At 40.5% G+C, this 16,036-nt stretch overlaps 1 protein-coding gene across 1 annotated transcript in view; it reads left to right on the forward strand.

Annotated features, from left to right (window-relative positions):
* col4a2 (collagen, type IV, alpha 2) overlaps positions 1-16,036 on the forward strand; it is a 66,637-nt gene that overhangs the window by 24,057 nt on the left and 26,544 nt on the right. Inside the window, exons 5-16 of the mRNA XM_028990758.1 lie at positions 11,836-11,970; positions 12,064-12,108; positions 12,246-12,362; positions 12,549-12,617; positions 12,690-12,725; positions 12,841-12,894; positions 12,983-13,018; positions 13,499-13,537; positions 13,682-13,744; positions 15,229-15,273; positions 15,422-15,475; positions 15,567-15,602. Coding sequence (XP_028846591.1) covers positions 11,836-11,970; positions 12,064-12,108; positions 12,246-12,362; positions 12,549-12,617; positions 12,690-12,725; positions 12,841-12,894; positions 12,983-13,018; positions 13,499-13,537; positions 13,682-13,744; positions 15,229-15,273; positions 15,422-15,475; positions 15,567-15,602 — 729 coding nt within the window. The remainder of the gene's footprint in view (positions 1-11,835; positions 11,971-12,063; positions 12,109-12,245; positions 12,363-12,548; positions 12,618-12,689; positions 12,726-12,840; positions 12,895-12,982; positions 13,019-13,498; positions 13,538-13,681; positions 13,745-15,228; positions 15,274-15,421; positions 15,476-15,566; positions 15,603-16,036) is intronic.

Genomic DNA, 16,036 nt, shown 5'->3' on the forward strand with positions numbered 1-16,036 from the left:
AACTCCATGCTCCATGCCTTAATACATACTACCAGGATTGGTTACCGCAGATTAAACAACTGCTTCACAAGCCTGGTAAAGCCTGTAATGAATGCTTTAATGGACATATGGAACATGTCCTCACAGTGGGCCTACAGGCTTCCATGTGTTTTAGTGTCATATGGGATCAGCTTGGATGCAGCTACATAACGTATTGCTCAACATATTTTCCGAATCTCCTGAACATTTCAACTCCCAGAATGCATTGTGTGACCAAGAATCAGTGTTGACCTCTTTAACTGGCATTGGAGGGCAATAGCCCACATGGATGTAATTAAATAAGTCATGCTTGCCTTTTTTTTAGAGAGAGCTCATGTGGGAAAGCCAGGAGGATTTTGGAAAAATTTTGTGGACACCAAAGTTGAAATGAGAGACTGTTTGGAGAAGGGAAAACACTACAATCCCACATAAGAACCTGGTCTCATGTGAAACATGGTGATGGTGGTAGCAGGGCCTGTTGTGCTGCATCTGGGCATAGGACAGCTTTCAGCCAGTTGGAAAATATGAATGTGTAAATAAAATAAATGTAATAGCTGTACACATCAATAGGTAGCCCAGCTCATTTGTTGCTGACACATAAATGGCAGTAATGTAAATGCAGTGACAATAAAAAAAAGAAAGAAAAGAAACGTTAAACCAGTCTACATTGGCACTTTAACAGTTCTCAAATCAGTTCAAGTTGAAGTGCAAAAAGATTTTCCCTTGAACAATGAAGTGAGAGAATATAACACTTTCTTCGCCAACCCTGTTTGCAGCAGTGGTTTGTTGGAACAAAAATTTGGTCACCCTACTTAAATAAAGTGATACTAAAGTGAAGTGATTGTCATTGTAATACACAGCAGCACAGCACACGGTGCACACAGTGAAAAGTGTCCTCTGTATTTAACCATCACCCTTGGTGAGCAGTGGGCAGCCATGACAGGCACCCGGGGAGCAGTGTGTGGGGATGGTGCTTCGCTCAGTGGCACCTCAGTGGCACCTTGACAGATAGGGATTCGAACCAGCAACTTTCTGATTATGGGACCACTTACGGGGACCTTAACTGCTAGGCCACCACTACCCCCAATTAAGTGGCCCCAGGGGGGGGGGGGGGGCTCTCTGTTGAGTTTTTTTTATCCATGAGGTGGTGTTTACTGTCCATGTAAGTACCTCAGTGATGTGCACACCAAGGAACTTGGTTACAATCTCCACCACTGAAACGTTTATGATGAGTTGTCTCTGGACAGGATGTGAAGAGCAGGGGACTAAACATGGATCCCTGTGTTGCTCCTGTGCTCAGTCTGATGATGGAGGAGGTGTGGCCACCCATCTATGATGAAGTCTAGGACCCAGTTGCAGAGAATGGTGTTCAGGCTAAGCCCACTCAGTTTCACATCCAACTTTTAAAGGAAGATTGTGTTGAAGGCAGAGCTGAAGTTTATGAATAACATCCAGACATATCTTGCTTTTCAAGATGTATTAAGGAGGGCAGAGGATATGGCATCCTCAGTGAACCTGTTGTGCCAGTATGCAAATTGAAGTGGATCTAGGGAGATGGGCAGGTTCTTCTTGATATGTGGCATGACTAACCTTTCGTAGTACTTCATGATGATTGGTGTGATTGCAACATGTCGGTAGTCATTGTATCACATCATTGCTGACTTCTTCGGCACTGGTATGATGGTGGTGACCTTGAATCATGCTGGGACCATCGACTGGCTCAGAGACATGTTGAAGATATCCATCAGGACACTAGCCAGCTGATCAGCACAATCTTTCAGCACCCGGCCAGGTAAGTTGTCAAACCGATTAATCTCTGAAGTCCTGGTTATCATATGCTATTTTAATGTCATATATACTGCCAGGGGCAGTGGTGGACGAGCGGTTAAAGAAGCAGCCCTGTAACCAGAAGGTTGCCAGGTCGAATCCCAAGCCGCCAAGGTGCCACTGAGGTACCGCTGAGCAAAGCACCGTCCCCATGAGACCACCGCTCCCCGGGCACCTGTCATTGCTGCCCACTGCTCACCAAGGGTGATGGGTTAAAAGCAGAGGACATATTTCGTTGTGTACACCGTGTGCTGTGCTGTGTATCACAATGACAATCACATCACTAATAAGCTGTGTTCACTGTCAAAATGTCTGCCTCCAGTACTGCTCGCCTGGTCCCCCCATCGCTAAAGGTAAAAGGAAGACACTCATCTAGACTCTTCTCCGTCTGAACAGCTCCGTCACTGAGTATTTTCAAACAGCTCAACACCTTCCTCTTTAGAGAATATTTAGATTAACTTGTAACTTTCTTATTGTCGAGCTTGTGTACAGAATCTACAACAGAGTGAATAAAAAGGTTGTATTCATAGTTGGGGTCCTAATGAACCGGAACTGATCACTTCATCAATGATAACTTGAAAGCACGTTGTAAGTCTTCAACCTTCCCAAATTCTCCCACACCACCCCTCTGCTACGTTCCCTCCACTGGCTCCCAGTAGCTGCACGCATCAGGTTCAAAATACTGATGCTGGCCTACAAAGCCAGACATGGAGTAGCACCATCCTACCTCACAGCCCTTATTACACCTCACACTGCACCTCGTATACTCCGAGCCTCCAGTACTGCTCGCCTGTCCCTCCATCTCTGAAGGTAAAAGGAAAACATTCATCTAGACTTTTCTCCGTCTTGGCCCCTCGGTGGTGGAATGAACTTCCCTTCGAGGTCAGAACAGCTCAGTCACTGAGCACCTTCAAACGACAGCTCAAGACCTTCCTCTTTAAAGAATATTTAGATTAAATTGTAATTTTCTTGTTATCGAACTTTGTGTACAGAATCTACAACAGAGTGAATAAAATAGATGTATTCATAGTTGGGGTCCTAGTGAACCGGAATTGATCTCTTCATCGATGGTAACTTAAGCACGTTGTAAGTTGCTCTGGATAAGGGCGTCTGCCAAATGCTTTAAATGTAAATTAAATGTAAAAACACACCTGACAGGCCTGTAGTATCCAAACTGCTGGTCTTAAGGCTTGAGTGGCATAAAAAATAAAGGTTTCGGCACAGCGCTTGAGTGTGCAGTGTGCAGTCTGAAACCATTTTTAGTAATGACAGTAGCAGAAGAGCCATGGGTTCGCCAACCCTGCACTAGACTACGTTCAATTCATATCATGCTTCACCAGCCGACACAACAGAACCCATACAAATCAAACCTTCCATCTGACTGTAACAAAACCTGCACTAGATTTCCTTCTGCTTATTTTGGAGTATTGAAACACGTCATTCTCTATACCGTGGAGGACCAAATCTGGCAGTGAACCTCACATGACCCACCTTAACTGACGTTATACTATGCAGGGAGAAGGACCTTTTTTTGTTTGTTTGTTCTTTGGCTGTGACGTAGATACAGAAATCAGTCACCCTCTTTCCTGTGGACAGTGGTAATAAAATGGCTGTGCTGTAATTATGTCTGAACCAAACACATTAGGCTAGTGTAAACCTAGAGCAGCTCACAGGACTTCTGTGTATGAAGGTTGAGAGGCCAAGGAATTCAGGCCTTGTCACCCCGTTTGTCGATGGTGACGACAAACGCTTTAAGGCTGTGCGTAGGACATAAATCTGGCCTTGCGCACATGAGAAAAATGTCCATAATGAAGAGTGTGCCACAACTGTGTGTGTGAGAGTTGCATGGCGGACAAGTTGATTCTTAGAAAGACAAATAAAGATTTCCTAAATATACATGGATGTTAATGTTTGAATAATTGAGGTGTTCGAAGTGAACTTGCATTTTTGACATTGTTATCACTGTTCATTTTCACTCAGATTCAGATTCATACACTGAAAAAAGTAAACCCTAAAAATATTTATTTTAATATTTAAAAAAAATTGGTCACACCTAATATTGTAGCATTGACATACTGTTAATAAACCAATCAAACTTACATTATTTACATTACATCAGTGCTAAAATATTAGGTGTGACACATTCATTAATTTAAGATTGTGCCAGTGTTTTCTTTTTTCAATGTAGTATAAAATGTACAGTACATAAGTTACTTCTTTTTGAACATGAACATGAACTTCTGAGGGCAAATTCCCTCACGTGTATTTTGTACACATGTTTAGTGTTTCTCATGGTCCAGATATTACAGCAGGGGTCACAGAATAAATAATATCCATTCTCTGGGGAAAGGGGTAAACCAAGGGGACAACAATCTAAAAACAGCACCTCCTCCACAAAAGTGGAAGAACAAATCTAATGCAGTACATGAAGGTCTTAGCTTAGAGACTTGGCTTTAATGATGTATGCACATAGTCAGTGCCCAATCCATACCCTGCAGTTAGGCAATCGGGTCCTAACAGCGCACATGGAAATGACCAGGAGCGGTCCTAACCTGTTTGGTGCAAAAAAAAATACTTTTAGGGGCTGCATGATAAAATATGAAGAAGCAGTGTTATTAGTGGTATTTCACTGGCCTTATGGGTGTGACAAAATTGGGTGTGACAAAATTGGGTGTGACAAAATTGGCCAGATATTTTTTTATCTGGTTAACGTTATGCCCTATGTTGATACATGGACACATGTTACCCTTTCAAAAGTAGTTATATTTAAATTTACTTTTCAAATTATATACCGCGATATATACTGTCTACAGTATATGGTTACATTTATAGCAATATGAATTTTATGCCATATTGCATAGCCCTACACATGACCCTGAGTGTCTCCTGGGGGACTGTCCCTGTAACTGCTGATTGTAAGTTGCTCTAGATAAGGGCATCTGCTAAGTGCCATAAATGTAAATCAGAACCTGTTTCACTTTTGGATGATCCACTCAGTGTTCTATCCTTTTTTAATCTTTCAAGCCAAATTACTCGGGCACACAATCTGAATCACTTTTGTTCACCCTTTGACCTCTGCCCAGTGCAAGAACATCTGAATCAGATTCAGACCTACCTTTTCCCATCATCCAAGCATGGTCTCATGGAGCAACATGTACTTTTTCTTCTCCTTGTTTATTTATTGTATTTATTATCTTGCTCAGTTTAAAAGTGATTCAATGTCACTGCTAGAGAATGTTTTCCCATATGTGTCCCCACTTTATAATGGTGACATTTTGGATAATTACAACTGAACTGTGGCCATTTTTATATTTATCTCTGGCCTGAATTACTGCTGCCAAGCATGACTGTGTTCAGAACAGAGTCTATGCAGTTGGTTCCAAACACTGTAGAATCTGTATGTCCATTTTTCTTCTCTGTGGCTTCCCATGGGTGTTTTAAAGCACTGTAGCATGATTTTTTTATGCATCAGTGAAAGTCAAAGGCTGTGGTTGGCCTGTATTAGACCACCAGCGATATTTCTAACCACATTTCAGCCACCAGCTACCAGATTCCTTTAACGACATGGCATGAATCAGCAGCCAGTTATTATCAGCACATCTGGGAATGGTGGGTGTTTATGCGTGCAAATCTGCACTCCATCATCTCTGTTTCAGAGCTTGCAGCTACAGGCTCCCTGTGTTGGTGCTCACACATTACCTTTTAAAGGCACAGAGATACTGCTTCTGTGTGTGTGTGTGTGTGTGTGTGTGTGTGTGTGTGTGTGTGTGTGTGTGTGTGTGTGTGTGTGTGTGTGTGTGTGTGTGAGACCTGCTGCCATTGTGAATTATATGTGTATGTGTACATGGGTGAGTATGTAGGCTTTTCATTATTGTACCCATTTGTCAGGGGTCAAAAAATATATATGTATCAGATACAGATATGCATCTTCATTAATTCTACAAATTATTTGAGGGAACATGAAGGATATTTTTCTACTCTTAACCTACTACTCAGGCTTTATTTAAAGGAAAAGAAAAGAGTCACATTTACACAGTACTTGTCTGACACAGAGTGAGATCTGAACCACCCAGGAGGTGGAGGCCATCCTAAAATGGTGAATATGGACCACTGGGTTTAAATAAAATAATGCTCCAGCTGTTCGAGCAAATCCAGAAGTGGAAGGAATGACATTGCGAAACCCCCACCCAACGTCCTAGGCCAGCTTCTCCATCTTTCCCACGACTGCATTCTGTCCTCTGGCCCTTGGCTGCAGTCATCTCAGTGTCCTGGGGGGATTTGGGTGCGTCTTGTGACTAATGGGCTGCTGACCCAGTGTCTCAGTTCTGGGACAAAAAGGCAACACAAATGAATCCCAGGATGTAGGGGAATGTTTAAGAGATGATGTCAAGATTATATAGGCTGAGAAAGAAGTGCATGTGTACTAGGGCTGCACAATTAATCGAATTTTAATTATAATTGGCTGCCACGATTAAATTAAGATGATATTTTTGGTGATATTGAAATTTGAAAAGTGGGCTCTGCTGCTTATGATATCAAGAACAATCTCAACCAATAGTCAACCAACCACCAGGGGGTGAACAAAAGCATAGACTGTATGAGCAGCAACCTCAGACTGTGACAGAGTGAGACGTAATGTTGGGATCAGTAGGTGACAACATAGATATATACACCAAAGATATAATCACTAGATGTCGCATTCAGCCTCTCAGCATACGTCAATAACGCCATATATGGACATAGACAGAGGGGACATGTACCCCCCCTGACATAAATTTGTCCCCCCAAAACCCCATAAAATTCACTATCATAAAAAATGATAGTGAATGTAAGAGAGAATGATGGCAAATGTAAGAGAAAAAAATTGTTAATGTAAGAGAAAATGATAGTGACTGTAAGAGAGAACAGTTCAGTATTGTGTGTGTGAGACCAATGACAGACAATGTCCTATAGGGCCTGTCATAGTTCCAATCCAATTTATTTATTGTTCCAATTTATTGTTTTTTATTTCTGTCTTTATTGTTAGCCCTTTGTCTTGGGTAAATTTTATTTAATTACATACAAGTTATTTTTATTTGAGGTTTCATTTTGAACTGAACTGAATAACATATTTATTGCATTTTACCTTTGCTGCGTATTTGTCTTTAGGTCATGGTGTCATTCTTCTCTGAGCAAGTTCATACTCAGTGCTTTAGTTTGAATCTTCAACAGCTTTTGTTGTTGAAACATTGGATCTCATGCACACACATGCACACACACCAAGGATTGTAAAGCATGTCTGAAATAGTGAGACAGTAAAGGTTTGTTTCAGTTGTGTGTGCACTGCAGTGCACAGGAATGTTGTTTTTAATCATTTAAATTATTTTATTATTTTTAGTTGGAAATTTTAATTGTCCTTACTTGTAGTCCATTAGAGACAAGATCCTGCATATAAATGAAGTTTTTTTCCAGTCACATTTGTTTGTGAAGTGATGTGATTGTCACTTGTGATACACAGCAGCACAGCACACGGTGCACACAGTGAAATTTGTCCTCTACATTTAACCCATGGCAGCCATGACAGGCGCCCGGGGAGCAGTGTGTGGGGACGGTGCTTTGGTCAGTGGCACCTCAGTGGCACCTTGGCGGATCGAGATTCTATCCGGCAACCTTCTGATTACGGGGCCGCTCAAATACACACACATGCAAACAGATGCTGGAAATCACGTTGCTCATGCAATCACAGAGAACAATAATTTTTTGGTGTGTGTATTAAAATTTAGCACCTGCTTTTACTTTTCAGATTAAGAAAGTACAAGGTTCTCAACATGAAATAGAAAAAGGAAATTCATGATCAAACTTTAATTTTTTCTTGGAAAGCAATGACAGTTTAAAAGACAATAGGATGAAAGGATGAAGGAGAAGAGTTAAATCATTGTTAGTTCATTTAGTTCATTTGTTAATTTCATGGAATTGGTCAAATTGTAAAAAAAAAATTGTAAAAAAAAGACCTAACCTAAAAATTCTAATGCGTCACGTGAAAGTTTGGACAATGTTCAAAAATGTGGATGCTAATGGATGCTAATGTCAAAAATTCTAAGAGGGTGTGGCCACAATGCGTCATGTGAAATTTGGTAATGTTTGGACGATGTTCAAAAATTACCATGTTAGCATGTTAATGTTATCATGCTAACGTCAAAAATGCTTAAGGGGGCGTGGCCACAACGTGATAATTTGGTGACGTTTCAAGCATGTTGAAAATTTTATATGTTGGCATGCTAACAATACGTAGCCACAATGAGTCAAGTTAAGTATAGTGACGATTTGGACATGACAACTATTTTATTTGGAATACTGAAAATGTTACCATTGTTCCTCTGTAAAATTAATGGGATTCAATGGGAGGATGGAGGGATGAAAAGCAGAAGTGTAGGTAAGGGGGATGAGTGGAAGGAGGTTAAATGTGGTTGAATATGTTAAGTTTGTTGAATGGGTCAAATGTGTGGGGGTTGGAAAAATGCATGGGGGTGAATTTCAGGATGGAGGGATGAAAAGATGAGTGAAGAAAGTTTTAATGTGGTTGAAATGGTGAATGAATGGGTGAAATGTGTGGTTGTTGGAAGGCTGAAAGTGTAACCACTGTTGCTCTGAAAAAAAATGCATGGGGTGAATTGGAGGATGGAGAAATGAAAAGAGGAGTGGAAAATAAGAGAATGAGTAGAGAAAGGTTGATTGTGGTTTAATTAGTTACATTGGATGAATGGGTGAAATGTGTGATGTTTGGAAGGCTAAAACATTTACATTTAGATTTACAGCATTTATCACACGCCCTTATCCAGAGCGACTTACAATCAGTGGTTACAGGGACAGTCCCCCCTGGAGCAACTTAGGGTTAAGTGTCTTGCTCAGGGACACAATGGTAGTAAGTGGGATTTGAACCTGGGTCTCCTGGTTCACAGGCGAGTGTGTTACCCAATAGACTACTACCACCCTATGTGTGACTGTTGCTCTGTAAAATGCATGGGAGTAAATGAGAGAATAGAGTGATAAGAAAAGAGTGATAAAGGATTAGTGTAAGAGAAAACGGGAAAAAGAAAATTAAGTTGGCCTTAGATGAAGGTTTGTACAAATTTCCATGTCAAAATTGTGGACGTGAGAGCTAAATTTTGTATCAACTTTCCTAATATCAAACAAAAACACAAATGTTGACATGTAAAATAAGATGTTTTTGCTTACATCTTGCTCTTTTTCATTTCAGACTTTCAGTTTTTTTGCTCTGCCCTGTTTTGTGTTTACGCTGCCTGAGAATACAATTGGACATTTGGCACACTTTGCCCATGAGGGCGGGGCTTCACCTCATTGGCCTGCAGGATTTTGAGTGACAGCTCAAAAGTCCAAAAGTATTCTCAGGCAGCGTAAATGTAAAACGTGTTAGAGCGACTGAAAAGCCAGCTGTGAAACTAAAGCAGCGTAACTGAAAGTCTTTGAAGCGAAAATGAAAAAGAGTAAGATGTAAGCAAAAATGTATGTTATCAGAAGAAAGTGAAGTGAAAGTCATGTGATTGTCATTGTGAAACACTGCAAAAATTGACAGCAAGACGACATTCCATGCAGTGTTTATCATTCTGGCTCTAATACACTTCTATGATTTGCCCCAACCAACAAACATGAATACTACACATTACATAGCACAAGGTAAAGGATCAGCAACAGATGCACCTGGAAAAGGGAACCAAAGCACAGAGCAGATCAGTGTACCAGTGTAGTGCCATAATCAAAAGAGATTGTAGCGAAAAGAGATAAGGGTGGGCAGAGGTATTATCCCCTAACAGGTCTTTGTTACGGTGCAAGGGAAGTAACAGGCACCAGCTCATGAAAATATCATGAACAACAAAGAAACAACAATGGCATGATGGCCAGGACCATAGAGACAGACATAAAGGTAAATCAAAAACGCAACAATAGTTTCATAAAATGAAATAACCTAAATATGAACAGTCACATGGTGAATGATCATATGGTCCTAATTGATGGCACCTGGGCTGATCAGGTGATCTGAAGACCTGTTTTATCTGATTGAGAAACAAGGCAGAATATCTGGGCTCAGGAGAAAATCATTTGGTGTTTGAGATGTATGGTATATAAGCATGATTATAGTCACCACAATTCCCACATGCTTGTGGAGGTGGTGTAATGTGTGTGAGAGATGAAATAAATTCACTAAATAGATGAAGCCCTAGTGTTAACAGGAGACTTATTCAAAGAAATTCATCTTCCCTTTGCAAATGTGAAATCGACCATCAGTTTATTTTAGTTACACAATCAGACAGGTCTCATGGCAGAGCACACAGATCCATGTGGATAAGATTCAACATCAGTTATCTTAAATTAGAACCTTGTGAAAGCCTTTACCCATATGTGTAAAAGGTCCATGTTATTCCAGGCAGAATCATGTGATTGTGAGTAACATTAAAAGCATGGGATATGCCTTGTTTCCAAATCTTGTTTCCCATAATCAGAAGGTTGCTGGTTTGAATCCTGATCGACCAAGGTGCCACTGAGCAAAGCACGGTCCCCACACACTGCTCCCCAGCCGCCTGTCATGGCTGCCCACTGCTCACTAAGGTGATAGTTAAAAGCAGAGAACACATTTTGTTGTGTGCTCCGTATGCTGAGCTGCAGTGTTTCACAATGACAATCACTTCACTTTCATTACACTGTTCGAAAGCGATATTAAACACTTTCTTTTGACTTCATCCTAAATCGATTTGCTCTGTTTTGACAAAACTGACCCTATGGTCAAAATTTCATTACTCAGTTAACTGCAGTTCTTTCCTTTTCTTTCCCTCTGCTGTTCTTGTTTGTTCAAAAAATAGTAATATTTAAATAACAATCCTCCTGAGGTTCTAATTTTAAACCTATGACCCATAGTTCATTCTATTATTTATTAAAAACATTCATATATGGCCATTTGAGTAACCAATGTCATTAATTAACTCTGCCAACTTTTAACTTCAATATCCAGTGGACATTGTTTGTCGGTAGTATGTAAGTGTAATATTATCACTTTCCCCAGTAACAGGTAGTGTAAGGGATTATAATATCTAAGACAGTTTCAGTCAAAGATGCAAAGATGTTAATTGGAAATTTTGTCCTGACAAAATGATGGTGATGATTATGCAGTTAGATTGTTGACTCTTTCTTGTCAAAGCTAATTGATTCAAATGATTTGAATTCTACATTATCTCAGTCTCAGAGTTCTGTCGAAGGGAACTGAGTTCAAAGTACAAAGTATGTAGCTTTGGCTCGATGGATGAACTCAGTATTCTTTTCTTCTTTGCACATCGTAGTCTAATTTGCTTATTGTCCTGTCATGTGCGCACATTTTTCATCTTATTAGGCCAAATTTTATTTATTAAAATAATGTATCTCTGACATGGTTCCTCTATGATAGGTTCATGAATAGTTTCAATATGGTGGTGGGTTACACTAATGCAAGCCTGGGAGTGAAATGTTCACTGTTGTAACACCCACTAGATGGCAACATAAAGAAAGTAGTGTCAGCTTTGAAATGTTGCTGGATACAGTGTACAGGGCCATCAAGTGGTCACATTTAATACTGCAGAGCCCAATTTACATTTGTCATTTTATCATACAAATTAATTTTATCCAGACTTATCCAGAGCACCTCACAATCAATAGTGACAGGGACAGTCCCCGTGAAGACACTCAGGATTAAGGGACAGAAGGGGAGTAAGTGGGGTTTAAACCTGGGACTTTCTGGACTTGTGCTTCATTGGCTACTACCACTTAGGCCCCATGGTTACATCCATCTTTGAAGGTTAAAACATTCTAGGATATGAACATAAGTAATAATATACAATAAATGAACGATGCTGGAATTATTTCTATATGGGCAGTACGTTTTAGTGCTTTGTTGAGTCACTGCACATTCATAATTACATTTATAATTAAACTATGTAATTCTTATATCTCTTTCCCTTTTTCCAGGGTCAGCCTGGACCTATTGGTCCTCAGGGGCCTCAGGGCCCTACAGGTTTCCCAGGTAGCACTGGACCTGAAGGGCCCAAAGGTGAAAAGGGGGGTAAGGGTCGTCCCGGTGAGAATGGTCCCAAGGGCTCCATGGTGAGGGTCACCACAACAAAAGCAAGACATCCATGAATTACATGAGTAAATCAGCGTTAAATCTTGATCATTTCTGGGATTCTGTCTTTTCAGGGAATGACAGGTGTTCCTGGATTTCCTGGAGCGGATGGTATTCCAGTGAGTAGGATACCAGGGCTATGGAGTTGCTAAATGCAAATATGCAGTTTTAATAATTTATGTCAGAACTTCAGAATTGTCTTTTTTAATCAGATCCCGAACATAGTCACCTATGACCTCTGATCTTAACTCTGCAGGGTTACCCAGGCCAGGGGGGACCCCGAGGGAAACCAGGTGCAGATGGCTGCAAAGGATCACCAGGAGAGCCAGGATTTCCAGGAGTACCGGGTTCCTCCGGTTTTTTAGGGATGCCTGTATGTTCAGCAGATATTGCGGTCACCTGAGCTTCTAGAAAACCCAATAGCCAAATAAGACCAAAGTTACCATATCAAGCCATATGGTCCAACAAATTCAGTGGCCTATTTCACAGTCTGGATCAGAATGTTGTTAATGACTCTTGCAGGTGGAACGAAATCTACACTGTCTCCCTGTCTCCCCAGGGCCATCCCGGGCTGCAAGGAGAAAAGGGTGATAACCTGGATGTGCGTGTGTATATGGAGAGGTTTAGGGTAAGTGTGCACCATGTAAATATTTTGAGCTGGTCTGGTCTGTTTCTTTGACCACAAATCTTGTGTTTGCAGGGAGAGCCTGGACATTCTGGGATTTACGGACCCCCGGTATGTTTTTAATTTACTGCATCTATTTTTGTCTCATACACACACAAACACACATCCAACATGGAGACAAGATGCAGACATAACACACAACTCATTGTGTCAAAATTTATTTTAGGGATTTGGGGGAAGCATAGGTTTGATGGGACCTCCAGGTTTCATTGGGCCTAAAGTAAGTCAGTCTACTGGATTCCACTTTTACCTTTTGTGTGGTTTTGGAAGCCATTAAGCTCCTACCACTTATTTTTTTGTTTTTTTAGGGGCCTAAAGGTGATCCTGGACCTAAAGGTCAGAAGGTAAGCATTCATTTGAGAAACATTTTTCCAAGACATCAGGGGGGGCAGTGGTGGCCTAGCGGTTAAGGAAGCGGCCCCGTAATCAGAAGGTTGCCAGTTCGAATCCCGATCCGCCAAGGTGCCACTGAGCAAAGCACCGTCCCCACACACTGTTCCCCGGACGCCTGTCATGCCTGCCCACTGCTCACTGATGGGTTAAATGCAGAGGACAAATTTCACTGTGTGCACCGTGTGCTGTGCACACTTCACTTTATTATTATTATCATAATGATTATATATATATTATGGGGCCGCCATCATTACACCTGAATTTACTGCAAAACAAAGTTTAAGGTGAAGGTTGATCAGAGGATCGCCCACTGAGCAACCTTCAACCTTAAACTTTTGCAGTAAATTCAGGTGTAGTTGAATAATTTTGGATTTGTGTCATGTGTTCTAAGTGCTGCATACCTTACATTCCCTGTCTCTGCCTTTCTATAGGGGGAAGCTCTTGTGATCAAAGGAGTAAAAGGAGAAATAGTAGGTCACACATGTCCTAAGCCTTTGGTGAAACTGTGTGTCCCTGACATACTACAGTGCCCTAAATGTTGTTCACACATAACCATTTGTAGCAATATTTAGCAAAGTCAGCTCTACTTATTACAATACCTCCTTTCACCACAGGGGGAGTATGGAGATCCTGGGCCAGTTTCCAATGCCACCTGGGAGCTTGTCAATCGGTTGAAGGTGTGTCATTAACAGTGTTTAGAAGATTGCTTTGGAAATGTTATTTGTTACAATTACATGTTACCCTATTTAAAATGCAATAGTAATGTCATTATATAAAATATATTATATACTATACAACTAATTACATTTGATTGCATTTTCACTTGTAAATTATGATAGAATATTCTTAACTGTTAACCATTTAGAAATTTTGTTTCAGCATCAGGACTGGCGACTTATCACATTCATCTCACAATGTCCACTTCACAGTGTTTTTTATAGGCACGGAGCAGTGATTGGCTGAACCAAACACCACTAATATTAAATATATCAGCATATTAAGATGTAACTGGAATCATGAATTTTTCAAGAAGTAACTGTAATTGCATTATACCTTTTCCTCTAGTGACTGTAAAGAATTACAAATAAATTAACAGTAATTACATAAAATAATGCCATGTAACTCGATACTCCCAAACACTCGTCATTAACCAATTTCCATGTATATTGCATAAATTCATTATTGAATTTACAAACTGTAGATTTCAAACTTTGTGAGTGCCTGTTATTACATTTAGGTTTTATCGAAATAGAATATATAATTAATTGCCCAAAGAAAAGAAAATATTTGACACACAATCTGCTGACAGAGCACATACTGGTTCAGAAGGTAGTTTCATGACCTCACACCTCCAAGCTTATGGGTCGAATCCAAGTCCCGTCTTTCATGTCTGCGGGATGACCTGGAGGCTAAGGAGGCAGACTTGTCAATGTGCCAATGCCACTGAGGTGCCCACTGTTCACAGTTGGGGATTGGTAAATGAGCAAATGTTAAAGGCAGAGAACACATTTCATTGTATATAATGAGGGTCAAGTATTGTGTATCACAAATGATAAAAATCTATTTCACTACCCCAATTTGCAACGTGCATGGCCTCACATCTCCAAGGTTTTGAGTTAGAATCCCTGCTCAGACCTTGTGTGTGTGTGCAGTTTGCAGTGAACGCTGCCAAACAGGGCAGGTGTGAATGCTGCCAGTCTAAAAACCTGGCTGGTTCTTGAAAAAGGAGGAGATCTGGTCACCCTTTGCCAACTCTACTCTTGTGGGCCAGTGGTGGCCTAGCGGGAAAAGAAGTAGACCCAATATTGGAAGTTTGCCAGTTCGAATCCCCAAGGTGATTCCAACTGAGGTGCCACTGAACAAAGTACCATCCCCTCACACTGCTCCCCGCGTGCCTTTCATGACTGCCCACTGCTCACTAAGGGTGATGGGCTAAAAGCAGAGGACACATTCCTCTGAGAGAGAGAGAGAGAGAGAGCATTTATGACATGTTGAGCAACAAAAATTTTAATGTAACATTTTAACATTTTAATCACAATTACCTTCAAATTTCAAACTATATTTCGAATAAAAAGAACCTATGGTGTACCTTGCCCTGGGTGAGTCCCTGTACTGGATCCAACTGGATTAAATGGTTTCGTTCTCATTTGTTCACCATTAGGGGGCAATGGGTGAAAACGGACTTACAGGAGACAGAGGAGATGATGTGAGTACAAATAAGAATGTATGCCTGGACTGGCCATAGCATTTAGTAATATGTCTTAGACGTAATGAGACACAGAATAACTTGATCATCAGTCTGTGTTCAGGGTGTTACTGGGACAACATTAAACTTATTTCACTTAATATGATAGGTTTATCAGTCCACGAAAGGAGAAGAGGGTATCACAGGGTTTCCAGGGCAACGGGTAAGACTATATTATTCTAAAACTATTATTTGTCTGTCTATTATTGGTCTTTGTATGATATTACTTTGTATGATATTACTTATTCCTTCAGGGACCTCTTGGAAGAGATGGAGAGCCAGGACAGAGGGTATTTACATGTTTATACTTATTGGACTATAAGATCAGTGTAGTTAATGTTCTTATTTTGATGTTAGAGATTTAAGTGCTGGGGTCATTAGTCATTAATCTTAGATCTTAATCTATTTTCTTGTTAATTCATGCAATTTCCAACATTTACTGAATACAGTGGGGCAAAAATTATTTGCCACGTGCCATTTATACAGGTAACAAGTGAAGGATAGAAGAGCCAAAGAAGAAGTAACAGGTCTGTGAGGGCCACAGTTCTTGCTTATTTAAATCATCAGATAGATAAAAGGGTGGCAGATTTATAGAGGTAATCAGGCCATGGCCAGTCTCCTAAGTCTTTAGGAATATATTAAGAATATAGATACAATTATAAGACATTTAATTAATAAATCATCATGAAAACGTTACTCACCACTTGAGTATGTAAGTAATTGT

Source organism: Denticeps clupeoides, chromosome 9 (assembly GCF_900700375.1).
Source record: "Denticeps clupeoides chromosome 9, fDenClu1.1, whole genome shotgun sequence".
In the NCBI taxonomy this organism is placed as follows: Eukaryota; Metazoa; Chordata; class Actinopteri; order Clupeiformes; family Denticipitidae; genus Denticeps; species Denticeps clupeoides.